The sequence below is a fragment of the Pseudophryne corroboree genome, chromosome 6 (genome assembly GCF_028390025.1).
Source record: "Pseudophryne corroboree isolate aPseCor3 chromosome 6, aPseCor3.hap2, whole genome shotgun sequence".
NCBI classification, from domain to species: domain Eukaryota; kingdom Metazoa; phylum Chordata; class Amphibia; order Anura; family Myobatrachidae; genus Pseudophryne; species Pseudophryne corroboree.
The window spans coordinates 691947905-691969289 of record NC_086449.1 but is presented as its reverse complement, the minus strand read 5'-3'; the positions used below and the strand labels follow the sequence as shown (position 1 = coordinate 691969289).

General features: G+C 45.6%; 1 protein-coding gene across 2 annotated transcripts in view; it reads right to left on the bottom strand.

Moving 5' to 3' along the window:
• Positions 1–21031, bottom strand: part of KCNIP1 (potassium voltage-gated channel interacting protein 1) — a 748664-nt gene extending 727633 nt beyond the window's left edge. The window contains exon 1 of one of the 2 annotated variants that reach the window (XM_063928312.1): positions 20657–21031. In XM_063928312.1, the coding sequence (XP_063784382.1) occupies positions 20657–20717 (61 nt within the window). In that variant the 5' untranslated portion in view covers positions 20718–21031. The remainder of the gene's footprint in view (positions 1–20656) is intronic. The other variant, XM_063928311.1, reaches the window with a different exon arrangement.
• Between the last annotated feature and the right edge of the window lie 354 nt (positions 21032–21385).

The following is a 21385-nucleotide window of genomic DNA, read 5'->3' as shown; positions in this document are numbered from 1 at the left end:
GACACTACAAGGAAAGGATTTGGAATCCCGGGTAAGACTCATACCAGCCACACCAATCACACCGTACAACTTGTGATAACTATACCCAGTTAACAGTATGAACAACAAATGAGCCTCATGAACAGATGGCTCATAACAAAACCCTTTAGTTAAGCAATAACTACATACACGTATTGCAGAGAGTCCGCACTTGGGACGGGCTCCCAGCATCCACTACGGACTACGAGAAATAGAATTACCGGTGAGTAAATTCTTATTTTCTCTGACGTCCTAGTGGATGCTGGGTACTCCGTAAGGATCATGGGGATTATACCAAAGCTCCCAAACGGGCGGGAGAGTGCGGATGACTCTGCAGCACCGCATGAGCAAACTCAAGGTCCTCCTCAGCCAGGGTATCAAACTTGTAGAATTTTGCAAACGTGTTTGACCCCGACCAGGTAGCAGCTCGGCAAAGTTGTTATGCCGAGACCCCTTGGGCAGCCGTCCAAGAAGAGCCCCCTTCCTCGTGGAATGGGCTTTTACTGATTTAGGATGCGGCAGTCCAGCCGCAGAATGTGCAAGTTGAATCGTGCTACAGATCCAGCGAGCAATAGTCTGCTTAGAAGCAGGAGCACCCAGTTTGTTGGGTGCATGCAGGATAACAGCGAGTCAGTATTTCTGACTCTAGCCGTCCTGGAAACATAAATTTTCAGGGCCCGGACTACATCCAGCAACTTGGAGGCCTCCAAGTCCCGAGTAGCCGCAGGCACTACAAAAGGTTGGTTCAAATGACACGCTGATACCACCTTAGGGAGAAATTGGGGACGAGTCCTCAATTCTGCCCTGTCCATATCGAAGATCAGATAGATCAGATAAGGGCTTTCACATGACAAAGCCGCCAATTCTGACACACGCCTAGCCGAAGCCAAGGCCAAATATATATATATATATGACCACTTTCCACGTGAGATACTTCAACTCCACGTTCTAAAGTGGCTCAAACAATGTGATTTTTGGGAAAACCAACACTACGTTGAGATCCCAAGGTGCCACTGGAGGCACAAAAGGGGCTGAACATGCAGCACTCCTTTAACAACGTCTGAACTTCAGGCAGCGTCTTTCCTAGCCTTTAACAGCGTAGGAATTATTTCATCTGGAACGCCCTTTTCCATTAGGATCCTGCGTTCAACCACCAAGCCTTCAAACGCAGCCGCGGTAAGTCTTGGAACAGAGAGGGCCCCTGCAGTAACAGGTCCGTCTGAGACACAGAGGCCATGGGTCCTCCGAGATCATTTCTTGTAGTTCTGGGTACCAAGTCCTACCTGGCCAATCCGGAACTACGAGTATAGTTCTTACTCCTCTCTTACTTACTATCCTCAGTACCTTGGGTATGAGAGGAAGAGGAGGGAACACATAAACCTACTGGTACACCCACGGTGTCACTAGTGCGTCCGCAGCTATCGCCTGAGGGTCTCTTGACCTGGCGCAATACTTTTGTAGCTTTTCGTTGAGGCGGGACGCCATCATGTCCACCTGTGGCCGTTCCCAACGTTTCACAATCTGCGTGAAAACTTCTAGATGAAGTCCCCACTCTCCCGTGTGGAGGTCGTGCCTGCTGAGGAAGTCTGCTTCCTAGTTTTCCACACCCGGAATGAACACTGCTGACACTGTTAGCACGTGATACTCCGCCCATCGGAGAATCCTTGTGGCTTCTGCCAACGCCATCCTGCTTCTTGTGCCGCCTTGTCGGTTTACATGGGCGACAGCTGTGGTGTTGTCTGACTGAATCAGCACCGGCTGGTTTTGAAGCAGGGGTTCTGCTTGCCTTAGGGCATTGTAACTGGCCCTTAGGTCCAGAATATTTATGTAGGGAAGTCTCCTGACTCGACCATTGTCCTTGGAAATTTCTTCCCTGAGTGACTGCTCCCCAACCTCGGAGGCTTGCATCCGTGGTCACCAGGACCCAGTCCTGAATGCCGAATCTGCAGCCCTCGAGAAGATGAGCACTCTGCAGCCACCACAGCAAAGACACCCTGGCCCCGGGGACAGGGTGATTAACAGATGCATCTGAAGATGCGATCCTCACTTGTCTAACAGGTCCCACTGAAAGTTCCTTGCATGGAACCTGCCGGAGGGAATTGCTTCGTAAGAAGCTACCACCTTTTGCAGGACTCGCGTGCAATGATGCACCGACACCTGTTTTGGTTTTTAGGAGGTCTCTGACCCGAGATGACAACTCCTTGGCCTTCTCCTCCGGGAGAAACACCTTCTTCTGTTCTGTGTCCAGAAACATGCCCAATATCAGTAGACGCGTCGTAGGAACCAGCTGCGACTTTGGGATATTCAGAATCCAGCCGTGCTGTTGTAGCACTTCCTGAGACAGTGCTACTCCGATCAACGACTGCTCCTTGGACCTCGCCTTTATAAGGAGATCGTCCAAGTACGGGATAATTATAACTCCCTTCTTTCGAGGGAATATCATCATTTTGGCCATTACCATGGAACACACCCTCGGTGCCGTGGACAGACCAAACGGCAACGTATGGAATTGGTAATGGCAGTTCTGTACCACAACCTTGAGGTACTCCTGGTGAGGTGGGTAAATGGGGACATGTAGGTAAGCATCCATGATGTCCAGTGATACCATGTAATCCCCCTCTTCCAGGCTTGCAATAACCGCCCTGAGCGATTCCATTTTGAACTCGAACTTCCTTATATAAGTGTTCAAGGATTTCAAATTTAGAATGGGTCTCACCGAACCGTCTGGTTTCGGTACCACAAACATTGTGGAATAGTAACCCCGTCCCTGTTGAAGGAGGGGAACTTTTATTATCACCTGCTGGAGGTACAGCTTGTGAATTGCCGCCAGTACTACCTCCCTGTCCTGGGAAGTAGTTAGCAAGGCTGATTTGAGGTAACGGCGAGGGGGAGACGCCTCGAATTCCAGCTTGTATCCCTGCGATACCACTTGTAGAACCCAGAGATCCACCTGTGAGCGAACCCACTGGTTGCTGAAGTTCCGGAGATGCGCCCCCCACCGCACCTGTCTGTGGAGCCCCAGCGTCATGCGGTGGACTCAGTAGAAGCAGGGGAGGATTTTTGTTCCTGGGAACTGGCTGTCTGGTGCAGCTTTTTCCCTCTCCCCCTGCCTCTGGGCAGAAAGGAAGCACCTTTGATCCGCTTGCCTTTCTGAGGCCGAAAGGACTGTACCTGATAGTACGGTGCTTTCTTAGGTTGTGAGGGAGCCTGAGGTAAAAATATCGATTTCCCAGCTTTTCTTGTGGATACAAGGTCCGAGAGACCATCCCCAAACAATTCCTCACCCTTATAAGGCAAAACCTCCATGTGCCTTTTAGAATCAGCATCACCTGTCCACTGCCGGGTCCATAATACCCTCCTGGCAGAAATGGACATTGCATTAATTTTAGATGCCAGCCGGCCAATATCCCTCTGTGCATCCCTCATATATAAGACTACGTCTTTAATATGCTCTATGGTTAGCAAAATAGTATCCCTGTCGAGGGTATCAATATTATCTGACAGGGTATCAGACCACGCTGCAGCAGCACTACACATCCATGCTAAAGCAATTGCAGGTCTTAGTATAGTACCTGAGTGTGTATATACAGACTTCAGGATAGCCTCCTGCTTTCTATCAGCAGGCTCCTTCAAGGCGACCGTATCCTGAGACGGCAGTGCCACCTTTTTTGACAAGCGTGTGAGCGCCTTATCCACCCTAGGAGATATCTCCCAACGTGACCTATCCTCTGGCGGGAAAGGGTACGCCGTCAGTAATTTTTTAGAAATGACCAGTTTCTTATCGGGGGAACCCCACGCTTCTTCACACACTTCATTCAACTCATCTGATGGGGGGAAAAACACTGGCTGCTTTTTCTCCCCAAACATAATACCCTTTTTTAGTGGTACCTGGGTTAATGTCAGAAATGTGTAACACATTTTTCATTGCCGTAATCATGCAACGGATGCCCCTTGTGGATTGTGTATATGTCTCATCCTCGTCAACACTGGAGTCAGACTCCGTGTCGACATCTGTATCTGCCATCTGAGGTAGCGGGCGTTTGTGAGCCCCTGATGGTCTTTGAGACGCCTGGGCAGGCACGGGCTGAGAAGCCGGCTGTCCCACGGCTGTTACGTCATCCAGCCTTTTATGTAAGGAGTTGACACTGTCGGATAATACCTTCCACATATCCATCCACTCTGGTGTCGACCCCGCAGGGGGTGACATCACATTTATCGGCACCTGCTCCGCCTCCACATAAGCCTCCTCATCAAACATGTCGACACAGCCGTACCGACACACCGCACACACACAGGGAATGCTCTGACTGAGGATAGGACCCCAGAAAGTCCTTTGGGGAGACAGAGAGAGTGTATGCCAGCACACACCACAGCGCTATATAATTAGGGATTTACACTATTACAGAAAGTGATTTTTCCCTATAGCTGCTTAACATGTATAGTTTGCGCCTAAATTTAGTGCCCCCCCTCTCTTTTTAACCCTTTGAGCCTGGAAACAGCAGGGGAGAGCCTGGGGAGCTGTCTTCCAGCGGAACTGTGAAGAGAAAATGGCGCCAGTGTGCTGAGGGAGATAGCCCTGCCCCTTTCACGGCGGACTTCTCCCGCTCTTTTATTAATATTATGGCAGGGGATTTTTACACATATATAGTTTATTAGACTATATTATGTGTTTTTTGCCATTTTTAAGGTAATCTAATTGCAGCCCAGGGCGCCCCCCCCCAGCGCCCTGCACCCATCAGTGACCGGAGTATGTGGTGTGCATGGGGAGCAATGGCGCACAGCTGCAGTGCTGTGCGCTACCTTAATGAAGACCGGAGTCTTCAGCCGCCGATTTTCTCCTCGGAATCTTCCGTCTTCTGGCTCTGCAAGGGGGACGGCGGCGCGGCTCCGGGACCGGACGACCGAGGCTGGGCCTGTGTTCGATCCCTCTGGAGTTAATGGTGTCCAGTAGCCTAGAAGCCCAAGCTAGCTGCAAGCAGGTAGGTTCGCTTCTCTCCCCTAAGTCCCTCGTAGCAGTGAGTCTGTTGCCAGCAGATCTCACTGAAAATAAAAAACCTAACAAATACTTTCTTTACTAAGAGCTCAGGAGAGCCCCTAGTGTGCAACCAGCTCGAGCCGGGCACAGATTCTAACTGAGGTCTGGAGGAGGGGCATAGAGGGAGGAGCCAGTGCACACCAGATAGTACCTAATCTTTCTTTTAGAGTGCCCAGTCTCCTGCGGAGCCCGTCTATTCCCCATGGTCCTTACGGAGTACCCAGCATCCACTAGGACGTCAGAGAAATAATATATAGCAGTACGGTACAGAAGGCCACTGCTCTACCTACCTCTGTGTCGTCAAGTATACTATCCATCCATACCTGTGGTGCATTTCAGTTTTGCAGTTTGCTGACCACCAGTATATATAATATATAGCAGTACGGTACAGTAGGCCACTGCTCTACCTACCTCTGTGTCGTCAAGTATACTGTCCATCCATACCTGTGGTGCATTTCAGTTTTGCACAGTTTGCTGACCACCAGTATATAATATATAGCAGTACGGTACGGTAGGCCACTGCTCTACCTACCTCTGTGTCGTCAAGTATACTATCCATCCATACCTGTAGTGCATTTCAGTTTTGCACAGTTTGCTGACCACCAGTATATATAATATATAGCAGTACGGTATAGTAGGCCACTGCTCTACCTACCTCTGTATCGTCAAGTATACTATCCATCCATACCTGTGGTGCATTTCAGTTTTGCACAGTTTGCTGACCACCAGTATATAATATATAGCAGTACGGTACAGAAGGCCACTGCTCTACTTACCTCTGTGTCATCAAGTATACTATCCATCCATACCTGTGGTGCATTTCAGTTTTGCACAGTTTGCGGACCACCAGTATATAATATATAGCAGTACGGTACAGTAGGCCACTGCTCTACCTACCTCTGTGTCGTCAAGTATACTATCCATCCATACCTGTGGTGCATTTCAGTTTTGCACAGTTTTCTGATGACCAGTATATATAATATATAGCAGTACGGTACAGTAGGCCACTGCTCTACCTACCTCTGTGTCGTCAAGTATACTATCCATCCATACCTGTGGTGCATGTCAGTTTTTGTGCGCAGTATATATAGTAGTAGGCCATTGCTATTGATAAATATATTACTGGCATATAATTCCACACATTAAAAAATGGAGAACAAAAATGTGGAGGGTAAAATAGGGAAAGATCAAGATCCACTTCCACCTCATGCTGAAGCTGCTGCCACTAGTCATGGCCAAGGCGATGAAATGCCATCAACGTCGTCTGCCAAGGTCGATGCCCAATGTCATAGTAGAGAGCATGTAAAATCCAAAAAACAAAAGTTCAGTAAAATGACCCAAAAATCTAAATTAAAATCGTCTGAGGAGAAGCGTAAACTTGCCAATATGCCATTTACGACACGGAGTGGCAAGGAACGGCTGAGGCCCTCTCCTATGTTCCTCATAACTAGTTGGTCAGCTTCACATGAGGATGGAAGCACTCATCCTCCTGCTAGAAAACTTAAAAGACTTAAGATGGCAAAAGCACAGCAAAGAACTGTGCGTTCTTCTAAATCACAAATCCCCAAGGAGAGTCCAATTGTGTCGGTTGCGATGCCTGACCTTCCCAACACTGGACGGGAAGAGGTGGCGCCTTCCACCATTTGCACGCCCCCTGCAAGTGCTGGAAGGAGCACCCGCAGTCCAGTTCCTGATAGTCAAATTGAAGATGTCACTGTTGAAGTACACCAGGATGAGGATATGGGTGTTGCTGGCGCTGGGGAGAAAATTGACAAGGAGGATTCTGATGGTGAGGTGGTTTGTTTAAGTCAGGCACCCGGGAAAACACCTGTTGTCCGTGGGACGAATATGGCCATTGACATGCCTGGTCAAAATACAAAAAATTCACCTCTTCGGTGTGGAATTATTTCAACAGAAATGCGGACAACTGGTGTCAAGCTGTGTGTTGCCTTTGTCAAGCTGTAATAAGTAGGGGTAAGGACGTCACCTGGAGCGCATTCATCAGAAGTCATTGACAAGTTCAAAAACTTTGGGTGACAGCGGAAGCAGTCCACTGCCAACTAAATCCCTTCCTCTTGTAACCAAGCTCCTGCAAACCACACCACCAACTCCCTCAGTGTCAATTTCCTCCTTAGACAGGAAAGCCAATAGTCCTGCAGGCCATGTCACTGGCAAGTCTGACGAGTCCTCTCCTGCCTGGGATTTCTCCGATGCATCCTTGAGTGTAACGCCTGCTGCTGCTGGCGCTGCTGTTGTTGCTGCTGGGAGTCGATCGTCATCCCAGAGGGGAAGTCGGAAGACCACTTGTACTACTTCCAGTAAGCAATTGACTGTCCAACAGTCCTTTGCAAGGAAGATGAAATATCACAGCAGTCATCCTGCTGCAAAGCGGATAAATCAGGCCTTGGCAGCCTGGGTGGTGAGAAACGTGTTTCCGGTATCCACCGTTAATTCACAGGGAACTAGAGATTTGATTGAGGTACTGTGTCCCCGGTACCAAATATCATCTAGGTTCCATTTCTCTAGGCAGGCGATACCGAAAATGTACACAGACGTCAGAAAAAGAGTCACCAGTGTCCTAAAAAATGCAGTTGTACCCAATATCCACTTAACCACGGACATGTGGACAAGTGGACCAGGGCAGACTCAGGACTATATGACTGTGACAGCCCACTAGGTAGATGTATTGCCTCCCTCAGCAAGAACAGCAGCGGCGGCACCAGTAGCAGCATCTCGCAAACGCCAACTCGTTCCTAGGCAGGCTACGCTTTGTATCACCGCTTTCCATAAGAGGCACACAGCTGACAACCTCTTACGGAAACTGAGGAACATCTTCGCAGAATGGCTTACCCCAATTGGACTCGCCTGGGGATTTGTGACATCGGACAACGCCACCAATATTGTGCGTGCATTACATCTGGGTAAATTCCAGCACGTCCCATGTTTTGCACATACATTGAATTTGGTGGTGCAGAATTATTTAAAAAACGACAGGGGCGTGCAAGAGATGCTGTCGGTGGCCCAAAGAATTGCGGGCCACTTTCGGCATTCAGCCACCGCGTGCCGAAGACTGGAGCACCAGCAAACACTCCTGAACCTGCCCTGCCATCATCTGAAGCAAGAGGTGGTAACGAGGTGAAATTCAAAGCTCTATATGCTTCAGAGGATGGAGGAGCAGCAAAAGGCCATTCAAGCCTATACATCTGCCCACGATATAGGCAAAGGAGGGGGAATGCAGCTGACTCAAGCGCAGTGGAGAATGATTTCAACGTTGTGCAAGGTTCTGCAACCCTTTGAACTTGTCATACGTGAAGTCAGTTCAGACACTGCCAGCCTGAGTCAGGTCATTCCCCTCATCAGGCTTTTGCAGAAGAAGCTGGAGAGATTGAAGGAGGAGCTAAAACAGAGCGATTCCGCTAGGCATGTGGGACTTGTGGATGGAGCCCTTAATTCGCTTAACCAGGATTCACGGGTGGTCAATCTGTTGAAATCAGAGCACTACATTTTGGCCACCGTGCTCGATCCTAGATTTAAAACCTACGTTGTATCTCTCTTTCCAGCAGACACAAGTCTGCAGAGGTTCAAAGACCTGCTGGTGAGAAAATTGTCAAGTCAAGCGGAACGTGACCCGTCAACAGCTCCTCCTTCACATTCTCATGCAACTGGGGCTGCGAGGAAAAGGCTAAGAATTCCGAGCCCACCCGCTGGCGGTATGCAGGGCAGTCTGGAGCAAGTGCTGACATCTGGTCCAGACTGAAGGACCTGCCAACGACTACTGACATGTCGTCTACTGTCACTGCATATGATTCTGTCACCATTGAAAGAATGGTGGAGGATTATATAAGTGACCGCATCCAAGTAGGCACATCAGACAGTCCGTACGTATACTGGCAGGAAAAAGAGGCAATTTGGAGGCTCTTGCACAAACTGGCTTTATTTTACCTAATTTGCCCCCCCCCCCCCCTCCAGTGTGTACTCCGAAAGAGTGTTTAGTGCAGCCGCTCACCTTGTCAGCAATCGGCGTACAAGGTTACTTCAGAAAATGTGGAGAAGATGATGTTCATCAAAATGAATTATAATCAATTCCTCCGTGGAGACATTCACCAGCAATTGCCTCCAGAAAGTACACAGGGACCTGAGATGGTGGATTCCAGTGGGGACGAATTAATAATCTGTGAGGAGGGGGATGTACACGGTGAAAGGGGTGAGGAATCGGACGATGAGGAGGAGGTGGACATCTTGCCTCTGTAGAGCCAGTTTGTGCAAGAAGAGATTGATTGCTTCTTTTTTGGTGGGGGCCCAAACCAACCAGTCATTTCAGTCACAGTTGTGTGGCAGACCCTGTAGCTGAAATTATAGGTTTGTTAAAGTGTGCATGTCCTGTTTATACAACATAAGGGTGGGTGGGAGGGCCCAAGGACAATTCCATCTTGCACCTCTTTTTTCTTTCATTTTTCTTTGCATCATGTGCTGTTTGGGGACTATTTTTTGAAGTTCCATCCTGTCTGACACTGCAGTGCCACTCCTAGATGGGCCAGGTGTTTGTGTCGGCCACTTGGGTCGCTTAGCTTAGTCACACAGCTACCTCATTGCGCCTCTTTTTTTTTGCATCATGTGCTGTTTGGGGACTATTTTTTTGAAGTGCCATCCTGTCTGACACTGCAGTGCCACTCCTAGATGGGCCAGGTGTTTGTGTCGGCCACTTGGGTCGCTTAGCTTAGTCACACAGCTACCTCATTGCGCCTCTTTTTTTCTTTGTATCATGTGCTGTTTGGGGACAGTTTTTTTAATCTGCCATCCTGTCTGACACTGCAGTGCCACTCCTAGATGGGCCAGGTGTTTGTGTCGGCCACTTGGGTCGCTTAGCTTAGTCATCCAGCGACCTTGGTGCAAATTTTAGGACTAAAAATAATATTGTGAGGTGTTCAGAATAGACTGGAAATGAGGGTAAATTATGGTTATTGAGGTTAATAATACTATGGGATCAAAATGACCCCCAAATTCTATGATTTAAGCTGTTTTTGAGGGGTTTTTGTAAAAAAACACCCGAATCCGACAAAAACATTTTCAGGGAGGTTTTGCCAAAACGCGTCCGAATCCAAAACACGGCCGCGGAACCGAATCCAAAACCAAAACACAAAACCCGAAAAATTTCCGGTGCACATCACTAGTTTCTAGAAACCAGTGTTTCAACTATACTGTAATACCTATATAATGGCAAAGAATAGAGCAGTTGAGAAGTGTGAGCAATATAATTTACTATTAATGCAATGATGCTATATAACTGGTTTAACCACACTAATACATACTTACAGATGTGTCCTGCCTCATCCTGCGTGTAATGGCCTGCCGATTGTGTACGCATAGTGGCAGCGATTACACACAGCTTTGCGGTGCTTAGCCCTGGCATGCGTACGCTCTATACTTCCCTATGGAAAAAATGTGCCCACAGACATTCTCAGGTGCACTAATCGCAGGGAAACGAGTCACGTTTACTGTGACTCGCAAGCTGGCTGCGGCCACATCTGTATAATAAATACAGTGTGACAGGTAACTGAGGGGTATATTCAATTAGCCACAGGCTTTACCGTATGGGGAAATCTCAGTGTTTAACACCCAAAGCTATTCAATTAGTTAGCATTTTCCCTGCATAGTAAATCTGGTGGTAATGCACAGTAACCGACAGATTTTGTGTTAAGTGCTAGAAGTCTATGCTGCATATGCAAATAGGCACAGGGTTTACCGCACAGAGAAAAGCTCCAGATTTCACGCCCGGAGGTATTGCAATATTTTCCCTAGGGTATAACCTTTGGTACTGCGTGGTAACAGATAATTTCCACATAAAATGCAGAAGTCTATGAGTTACTTTGGCACATCAACTCTGAATGGCGCAATTTTAACAGAGACTTATCCTTGCAGCTCCTGACACTGAGGAAAAGTGCACCCACTGATGCTCAATGAGTAAGGTTTCAGCAGTTAATTCAGGCATTCCCAACCACGGTCCTCAAGGCACACCAACAGTGCAGGTTTTAGTGATATCCAGGCTGCAGCACAGGTGACTTAATTAGTAGCTGAGTTATTTTGATTTAACCATCTGTGCTGCAGCCTGGATATCACTAAAACCTGCACTGTTGGTGTGCCTTGAGGACCGCGGTTGGGAATGCCTGAGTTAATTGAATTGGTCAGCACCAACATACTGTATAGCCTTAGGGTATGCCCCTATGGGCAGAGACGGCCCTAACCAATATGATGGCCTAGGCAAAATTTTGTTTGGTGCCCCCTAGCACTGCTGCTAGTTCCGCCTCTGACCCTGCACCCCTTTCCCAGCACTATCACCTCTCAGTCATAGCAGTCCTCATTTTGGTGCTCCTACCTCCTATGTTTTAAATTGGCACAGTGCACTCATTCGGCGCACAGCCCAAAAAGGGTTGTGTTCTTGCTGGAAAGGGGCATGGCAACACAATAATACCCCCAATTCAAATTATGCCACACAGTACTGCAACTTTATTCACATTGTATCTTGCAATAGTGTCCCTTATTCACAGTACATCACACAGTAGTACCACTTTACCTTATATACTCCTCACAGTAGTGCCCCTTATTCACATTACATCACACTGAATTGCCCCTTATTCACATTACAGCACACCATAATGCGCTTTATTCACATTACACCACACAGTACTGCAATTTCTATATGTTAACTTACGGCACACAGTAGAGCACCTTATACACATAATTCCACATATTGGTAATGCCTTTACAAGCATAATACCACACAGTAATGTCTCTTACACATATGACACACATTATTAATTTCTTTATAAACATAATGCGCCTTACACATTATGCCAACCTTTATTAATGCCCTTATACACATAATGTCCCTTACACATATGCCGCACGTTATTAATGCCCTTATACACATAATGACACACATAGTACCCTGTTACACATATGCTGCACATTATTAATGCCCTTATACACATAATGACACACACAGTGCCCTTTACACATATGCTGCACATTATTAATGTCCTTATACACATAATGACACCGATAATGTCCCTTACACTTATGCTGCACATTATTAATGCCCTTACACACATAATAAACACACATAATGCCCTTTACACATATGAAGCACATTATTAATGCCCTTATACACATAATGACACACATAATGTCCCTTACACATATGCCACACATTATTAATGCCCTTATACACATAATGACACACATAGTGCCCCTTACACATATGCCGCACATTATTATTGCCCTAATACACATAATGACATACATAATGTCCCTTACACATATGCCGCACATTATTAATGCCCTTATACACATAATGACACACATAATGTCCCTTACACATATGCCGCACATTATTAATGCATTTATACACATGATACACATAATGACCCTTACACATATTCCGAACACTATTGCACAACCAACCCACCCACACACAGCACTCACATGACCGCTAACACTGTGACTCTGCCCCTGTTTGGATACAGATGTGTCCTCATACAGCTTGCCTCAATACACCATGCAGCAGGACATGCCTGGCGTGAGTCAGCTGGCAGCTCCCGGCCAGCTCTGCTAATGTCAGGCGCCTTTTTTGCATAAAATGTGTCCTAGTTGCATTGTTATGTGACTAGAATGCACAAGCAGCTTCTGCTGATTAAGATTATATGTGGCATGTGTGTATTCTGTGTGTGACTGTGGCTTACAAAATGCTACGTTATAGTGATCTCTAGAAATACACTCTAACGTAGCACTTTGTATGCAGATAGAGCTGCAGTTACACACAGAATATAGGCATGCTGCATATAATTTTTATCACCAGAAGCTGCTTGTGCCCCTAGGCATTTGCCTAGTTTGCCTATGCCTAGGGCCGACCTAGTTTGCCTGTGCCTATGAGTTACCCACACATTAAACCTTAGAGGCTGCATTTGTCATGGGTTTTTCCTTGAAGCTCCTTAAGCGCAGAGATGCAAATCCTAACTGAATAGGTCCGGTTTGTAAATTGGTCAATTAGTCAATTAACTGGATTTGCCCATAAATCTTTCATTAAGGTACTAGCAATGGAAACAAAAGGAGTAAAGTGTTACTAAACTAAACCATGAGAAAAATATTTAATGTACAGTTAAGAGAAATAACATCCACTTATACTATCCCTTCTAACACTGCGTATAAGTACCAGCTTCAGGACTTACACCAGTCCTATAAAATCAGACTTTATGGAGTATTAACTGAGCTGTGCTATAGAGTCCACAGCAATATGGCAACATACAATGAACAACGTGTTAATGAGTAAGATATGAAATCTGTACTGCATTCAAATTACTCTTTGCAAAACATTCAATTATATATTTCCATGCTTTACCTAAACAGTTCTCCTTTAAGGCAGATCATGTAGCACATATTTTTTTAAAGAGTCAGTAAGGTCACTATTTGACATTAATATATATCACAGGCTGTTTATTACTGAGCTTATTACTTTATAGGAAATAACTGGGGTGTTTACAATTATCTAAATTTGGAAATATGAATATGGCCTGCATACTCCCTTTTTTACTTTTTTTTGTAGGAGTTCTCCATTAGGAGAAATCTGCTTTTTCTCAGAGCAGATACTCACTGACTGACAGCTTAGCAGACTCTCTGAATAGTGGTAGCCAGGAGCAGAGCCTGCCCTAACCAATATGATGCCCTAGGCAAGATTTTGGCTGGTGCCCCCTAGCACCGCCACTAGTTCTGAAGGAGATGCCTGGCATGAGTCAGCTGTCAGCTCTGCTAACGTCGGGTGCCTTTTGTTTATGAAAATGCATCATATTATTTGCATTGATATGTGGCTAGGATGCACAAGCAGCTTCTGCTGATTAAAATGATATGCAGCATGCCTATATTCTGTGTGCGACTGTGGCTGTATCTGCATACAAAATGCTACATTACAGTGATTTCCAGGAATACACTGCAACGTAGCATTTCGTATGCAGATACAGCCGCAGTCACACACAGAATATAGGCATGCCGCATATCATTTTAATCAGCAGAAGCTGCTGGTGCCCCTAAGCATACCAAATGCCCTAGGCATTTGCCTAGTTTGCCTATGCCTAAGGTCGGCTCTGGTCAGGAGAAAGGACCTGGTAGGTTACAGTAATTCAAACATCTACAGCAGGCATTCCCAACCACGGTCCTCAAGGCACACTAATACCCCTTTCACATCGCACTAAAAACCCGGTATCGGAACGGCATATTGCCGTGTGGAAAGGGTCAGTGTGCGATGTGAAAGGTCCTTTGCAGAATTAGCGGGTCGCCTGACCCGGTAATTCAACCCGGTAAAAAAGAAGGGTTATTACCGGGTTGAATACCGGGTCAGGTGCAGTGTGAATGGGAGCCGTTCCGATGCGACACGGCTCCCATTCACAGCATAGGGAGAGGCGGCGCAGGAGATGAGCTCATCTACCAGCGCCGCCTCCACCCCCGCCCCTGCTGCTGCTGCGCCCCCGCTGCTATGGCAACCGACCCGGTATATTGCCGGGTCGGAAAGCCAGCAGAGGAGCGCAAATGCCGGATCCCACCCGGTAAGGACACGTTTCTCTTACCGGGTAGGATCCGGCATTTGCGATCTGAATGCAGCATAACAGTGCAGGTTTTAGTGATATCCAGGCTGCAGCACAGAAGGTTAAATCAAAATAACTGAGCTACTAATTAAGTCACCTGTGCTGAAGCCTGGACATCACTAAAACCTGCACTGTTAGTGTGCCTTGAGGACCGTGGTTGGGAATGCCTGATCTACAGCATCTCCTTCTTCTGCATCAAACCCCACCAGGACACCATAATGTGGGAGAGGCTTTTATGATGGAGTGGAGATTTCATTATTTACTTTTTAGCTTTACAGAGCTGCAGTGTCACGTCAGATTACAGTGGCGCACGCAGGGGGGGTTCCGAGTACCCAGAAACCCCCCCCTAATGGACAAAAAAACTTCAGAGACGGAGACAGCATTGTCTCCGTCTCCGCACCAGTCGCAGACCCCCCGCGATCAGAACTGCCGGCTACTTCCTGCCTGTTTGTGCTGCCAGCGCTTCCACATCAGGACACTGTGGCTTTACATAAAGTAAAGGAAGCGCTAGCTGCTGATACATCATCCCTCCAATTGCCGGGCAGTGCGCAAGGAAAAAGAGAGGGAGGAAGCTCTTCACCGACCAGCAGCTAAGCCCAGCACCAAGAGTCACGGAGGAGACCCACAGGTACACTGACCCTGGCGGGATAGAATGGGGAGCGGGCACGCTGACGGGATACAACACAGAGGAGGGCACAGGTATAATGGGTGCAGCGTAAGCTGGGTCTTTAAGCCAAGTGCCCTGGAGAAGACACAGTTGTGGCGGGCAGGGGACAGCATCAACAGGCGTCATGATGGCCAAGCTTACCACAAGTTTTTCAGTATTTTCCTACAGTATCTATAGAAAATATATTTTTTAGAACACTGTTATCATGTCCAGCTTACTAATATTAATAGGGTGATACCCTGATCTGCTGGAGTGCAGATCAACTTGTCTAATATAAAAAAAAAAGTAGTAGTGAGGTCAAGCTGTGACCTCACTACTACTTTTTTTTTAGCTGGACATGATAACAGTGTTATAAAAAAACATATTTATATATTGATTTGGAGAATGTAGAAAAGTTAATGCACTGGTTCACATAAATCATGGCCAATGGTATTGCAGTAGTATGGGGATAGGAACAGTGCTGCTGTTGTAGTGTGTGTGGAACGTAGTATTACTGTATTGAGGGGTTTGGATGTTATGTAGTGTGTAATACTCATCCAAAGGTGCAGCACTCTGTACAATGAACGGCACAAATGATTTGAGAGTACTGTGTGTTGTGCCGATCATTGGGGGTCATTCCGAGTTGATCGTAGCTGTGCTAATTTTTGCACAGCTATGATCATCTTTCCTGACATGCGGGGGGACGCCCAGCACGGGGGTAGTCCGCCCGCATGTAAGTCCGGCCCCCCTCGCAGAAGTGCAAATGCATCGCGCAGCGGCGATGCCTTTGCACTTCAGGAGTAACTCCCGGCCAGCGCAGCTTTAGCGTGCTGGCCGGGAGCTACTCCTCGCTCCCTGGCCCCCAGCGGCTGCGTATGATGTCACGCAGCCGCTGCAGCCCAAACCCCATTATGTCCGGCCACGCCTTCGTTGGCCAGACCACGCCTACGAAACGGCAGCCAAACGCCGTTTCACCCCCTCCCGCCCATCGATCGCCTCTGCCTGTCAATCAGGCAGAGGCGATCGCTATACTGCTACGGCCTTCGGCCGTCCCGCATGCACAGGCGCACTACGGCGCCGGCGCATGCGCAGCAGGGACCCATTCACTCTGCTGCATTAAAACGCAGTGAGCGAACGGGTCGGAATGACCCCCATTGTACAGAGCCTTTGGATGAGTATGTCGATTTACATGTGAGAGCATCTGTCACAGATCTATCTGTTTTTTGAGTGCTGGAGCCAAGCTTCATTAACACCATAATTTTGTATGTCTGTCTGTCTATCTATCTATCTACATGCCAATTACATGTGTGTGTGTGTGTGTGTGTGTGTGTATATATATATATATATATATATATATACGGAAACCCCCCCATAAAAATCCTGCGTTTGCCCTGGATTAGCACTGGTCAGTCTATTTCACCTTCATGGTTCAGAGTTATCTGTTTCCTTCATTTGCTCTTTTCTGACAATTCCTTCATAAAATCAGTGCTATGGCACAGCAAGCTTACATATTCAATAGTTAGTTGTATTATTTAAAATTAAAAAAGTAAGGCATGGAGAGAAAACCTATAAACATGATCATGAAGCCTAAACTGTTTGTACATGTTGGAGGGAATATTATATTATACAGATCATTTTCCCAACTGGCCCATATTACAACTATAAAGAAATGTATGAGGTAAGACTTACTTTATTTTCTCAAATGTCCTCCCTCCCCCCCAAGTGTGCTCAGAGGCTGTGACATTGGTTCCAGTCTTTGTTAGTTCTCAAGATATAGTAAAACCCCTCATTCTATAGTCATCTTATACAGGAGGGTGGGAGAGGGTGAGAGAGAGAGTAGAATGTGATAGGGAAAAACACAAACTTCACTCTTATGTTCGATCATACATATTACCGGTCTGTGCATACAGCCAATACTGTGTGTGGCCCCACAATAAAGGCTCATCATCACACATGTTCGGAAAGGCAATTGAAAAATGACCAGGGGAACCGGATACTAATTCTCAGGCTTGTTGGAGGGGTCCAGCAGCCAAGCAGCAGTATCACAGTACAGGTGGCTAACTTTAGACTACTGTGATTTTTTTTTTTTTTATACAGTGGTTAACTATTTCCCAGTGCATATTTAGATCACATGGGATTCCTCCTTTACTTAGACTCTGGCAGATCTATAGAGTGATATTCTTGTTATGACTTGTTACTAGAGATGTGCGCAGACCCCTGTGTTTTGGTTTTGATCTAATTCATCATCGTGTTATGGTTTGGGCAAAATCACCCTCAAGTATTTTGGTTTAGGTTCGCATTTTGGTTCAGTTTTGGATTCCTTTAAAATTTATAAAAAATCGATAAACATTGACAAAGTATTAAAATCTATAAAACAGATAAAATCATGTCATTTGGACCTGTTTACATGCACTCCAAAACCCAAGTTAATTTTTTTTAAATCCATGTTCTGAACTGACAACTGACCTGATCCAGGACACGGTTCCACTCGGAACACCAAAGTGATTCCGAACTGGGACTCCATTGAACTCGGAACTCTTAAGTTCAAGTGTTTTCGTATTTTAGGAAAACCGAACCGCACATCTCTACTCGTTACTAAGCTTAAATGGTGCTCCAACCAATCTCAGCACCTGTCATTTTCAAATACATGACAGTTAGGAGCTGATTGGCTGGAGCACCATTTAAGAAAACTGTATCACTAGTTGTTAAATCAGGAGGATTAGCATACTTACCTTCGAGATCCTGCGCGTCGGGATGCCACTGTCGGTATTCTGACCGCCGGCATCCGAAGCCCCGGGATCCCAATGCCATCCCGTTAAATCTGCTCCTAAAATAATTTTTAACGTACACTGACATTTGAAGTTGTAACCTGCTGCATTGTGTGGTCCTCATGAACTCTTACCGTAACAATTTGTAAATGTTTTAGGCCAGGTACCCACACTAGGGTGACCATAATATCCCTTTAATCTGGGACACCTATGATTTACACAGGTTCTGTGGCTGGCTAAACTCTAGCCTGAAGTTCACCTGGTTTTAGCCAGCCACAGAACCTATGTAAATCATAGGTCACCCTAGTTTAACCCGTGGTAAGGGCATGTGAATAGAAAAAGATGAGCTACAGAAGATAGAATGCTACTGTAATACAAGCAAATGCAAGCAACTGTGGTAGTGAGTATATTGGCATTGTTAATAGTGATTTCTTTCTAACGTGATTTCTTTTCTAGTGTTTTTTGTTTTTACCAGCATTAAAACATTACTACATGCACATAGATAATGCCAGCTGGTAAGATTCTCCAATCCATTAGTATATAACCAAAAAGAAATCACCCAAAATGTGCAGTAGATTTAGAAGGAATTGCCTAAGTTTATTGAGAAATTTGGGGATACTTTGATGAAACGTTCAGGGGAAGTAGCAAGGACTCAATTAAAACAGGTTGTATCCATATGTTATTTACAAAGATTGGGAAGATGAAATAGCTGTAGATACAGTATACTGTTATAGATCTACAGCTCAATCCATACCCCATTACAGACTTGTTACTCGAGTATCGTTTGACAAAGTTATGTTGATTTCCGTATATACCAGTGATGTAACACTGTAATGTCACAAAAACAATATTTTTCCATATACGGATGGTATAGTAATTAGTATTACTGCCTCACAACAGTGAGGTCATGACCTCTGATTTCAATAATTGGCCAAAAGGTCTATCTGTGCATTTTATGTATGCTCTGTCTATGTTTTAAGGGTTTCCTCCCAAATTCTCAAAACATACTGGTAGATTAATTACTGTAGCTGCTGACAAAAAATCCATTAATAACCACAGTGTGTACATGTAGTGGGTAAAATAGATTGTAAGCTCCACTGGGCCAGGGGTGGATGTGAATGACTGAAACATTCTCTATAAAGAACTGCAGAATATGTTTGTCTCTATTAACAAACAGTTAATAATAAATATCTATTATAATTATTTGGCCAAGATAAATCTATTTTTACCATTTACATTGTTATTCGTAGGTCATACAAAGGCTGCTATACTAAACGACACACCAATGTAGGAGAAAAAAGTCTAGAGTATTTGCATTGATTTTTGGCAAAGTGTTCATTCGTGTGTTAAAACCTAAGGAGACTTCATTGCAAATCTATTATCTACCAGTCATTGTTTTGACCTGAGGAGACTTCTACAGGTGCTACAGACTTAGAGCAACATGTTTTGTATCTCAGCAGAAGCGTAATTAGGTATGTATGATAAGTGGGTAAACAAAAAGCATACATAATTAAACTGGAAGAATGAACGCTTGTTTGAGAAATACAGTCACACTGCTCACTATAAAATACAACACACTGTATACAAATGAGTCTGATCTGTGACAGGTGCAGCACGTGTCTGAGTGTACATCCATCATGCTTCCCTTTCTCAAGTGCTTGTCTTAAGTGTTTACTAAAACGAGAGACAAACTAATATATTTCCCCACACAGAAGGATGCAACAGTTTTCAATATGGCAGTATCCCATTTCAGTCCTTCCCAGTCTAAATATATTATTACCTATTTCCCGACTGCAGTGTGAATTTGCAAGGAAACCCCTATTAGTGTATAACCGTAATAACTAAAATAGATGTCACATTTGAATGATGTGAGGCTGCTGTTCTGTGTTCTTGTTGCATTCAATAGCTTGAATTGTTGCTTTCTAAATTGTCCAGTAATGCACGAATTGTACAATACACTGTATGACAATACACGGTGGGACAGTGCTGTTGGATTTTGACATAATGGATCACAATGCGGGGGCTCGGAAAACAAAGTATAGACGTGATGTAGGTAACAGACATCTTCATTCTCTTCCTCCAGCAGCCCATGAATGAACACCTCAGCCACTTTACCTGCCAGAGACATCCCACTGAAACCCACAGTCCTGTTTTGCATACCCCCTCTTACGACAAAGTGGACACGTATTAATTTATGTAGGATTCACATATGACACATCTCATTGCATCTGTTAGATAACTGCTTGGAGCGGTGTCTATGTTAGAACAGCAGCTGCATATGGTTGGAGAGTTGGAGTCTGTGGGAAGGTACTTTACATCTAATACATTTCCATAGTCTGTCTCATCATAAGAAATGAAAGCAAAGATATTTGATTGCAGTAATAATGAACCTCTGGCTCATCCACAGCATCAATAGATGTTTCTCAGCTCCAATACCTGAGCAATAAGCATGCAGCCAGTTTATGGCTTCATTCTAAGGCTACAGACTGCACATGGTTATCCGGTTAAGTGACCAGTGATTTTAATTGTAAGCATTCAGGCAAGGCAAGAATCTTACCTTTAGAGGCTCTTCTTTGTTTGGTCTGGAAGGAGGAGAATGTCCCCATCACTGCACCCATTTTGGAAATGATACTTGTGTGACTTTTTCTTATCCCCCTTGAATATAAATCCGCTCAGATAGACTACTCCGGGGGAAAAAAATATATAACAGAGAACACTGCAGCTCAGCCACCAGCCAGCGTTCTGTTCAGAGGCTTGCTCTCTCCCCCTCTCCTATCGCTCCCTCTCTCTCTCTCTCTCTCTCTCGCTCTCTCTCTCTTTCAATCAACACACACACACACACACACACACACACACACACACACACACTGACTCACAGTCTTCACAGTTATTATTCAAAACAGCTCCCCATCAAATGTAAATGCTAGGTAGATTCCCTTAGTCTAGTGCTGGCAGCAGATAGCATTATAACATATCTGGAGTGCTGCCACATAAACACACAGTATTTTTTTTTCTGTCTTTTGTTCACTTATGGCTCCCACCGGCAGGCTGACTTAAAAACACACACACATCAATGCATCACTTCCAGAATACTAAACTACAGATATCTGTAGGCATGGAGGGGGTCTCCGGGGATGAAAAGGGTCTTGTAAAGGGTGCCCATCATGAATGAAGGAGAACCTGCTCCATACAATTGATAGCAAGTAAACAAGCAGGGGCAGTGGGAGGTCAGAGCAATGTACAGCCACAATGATTAATGTGGAATATTAAAATCTAAAAACAAGAT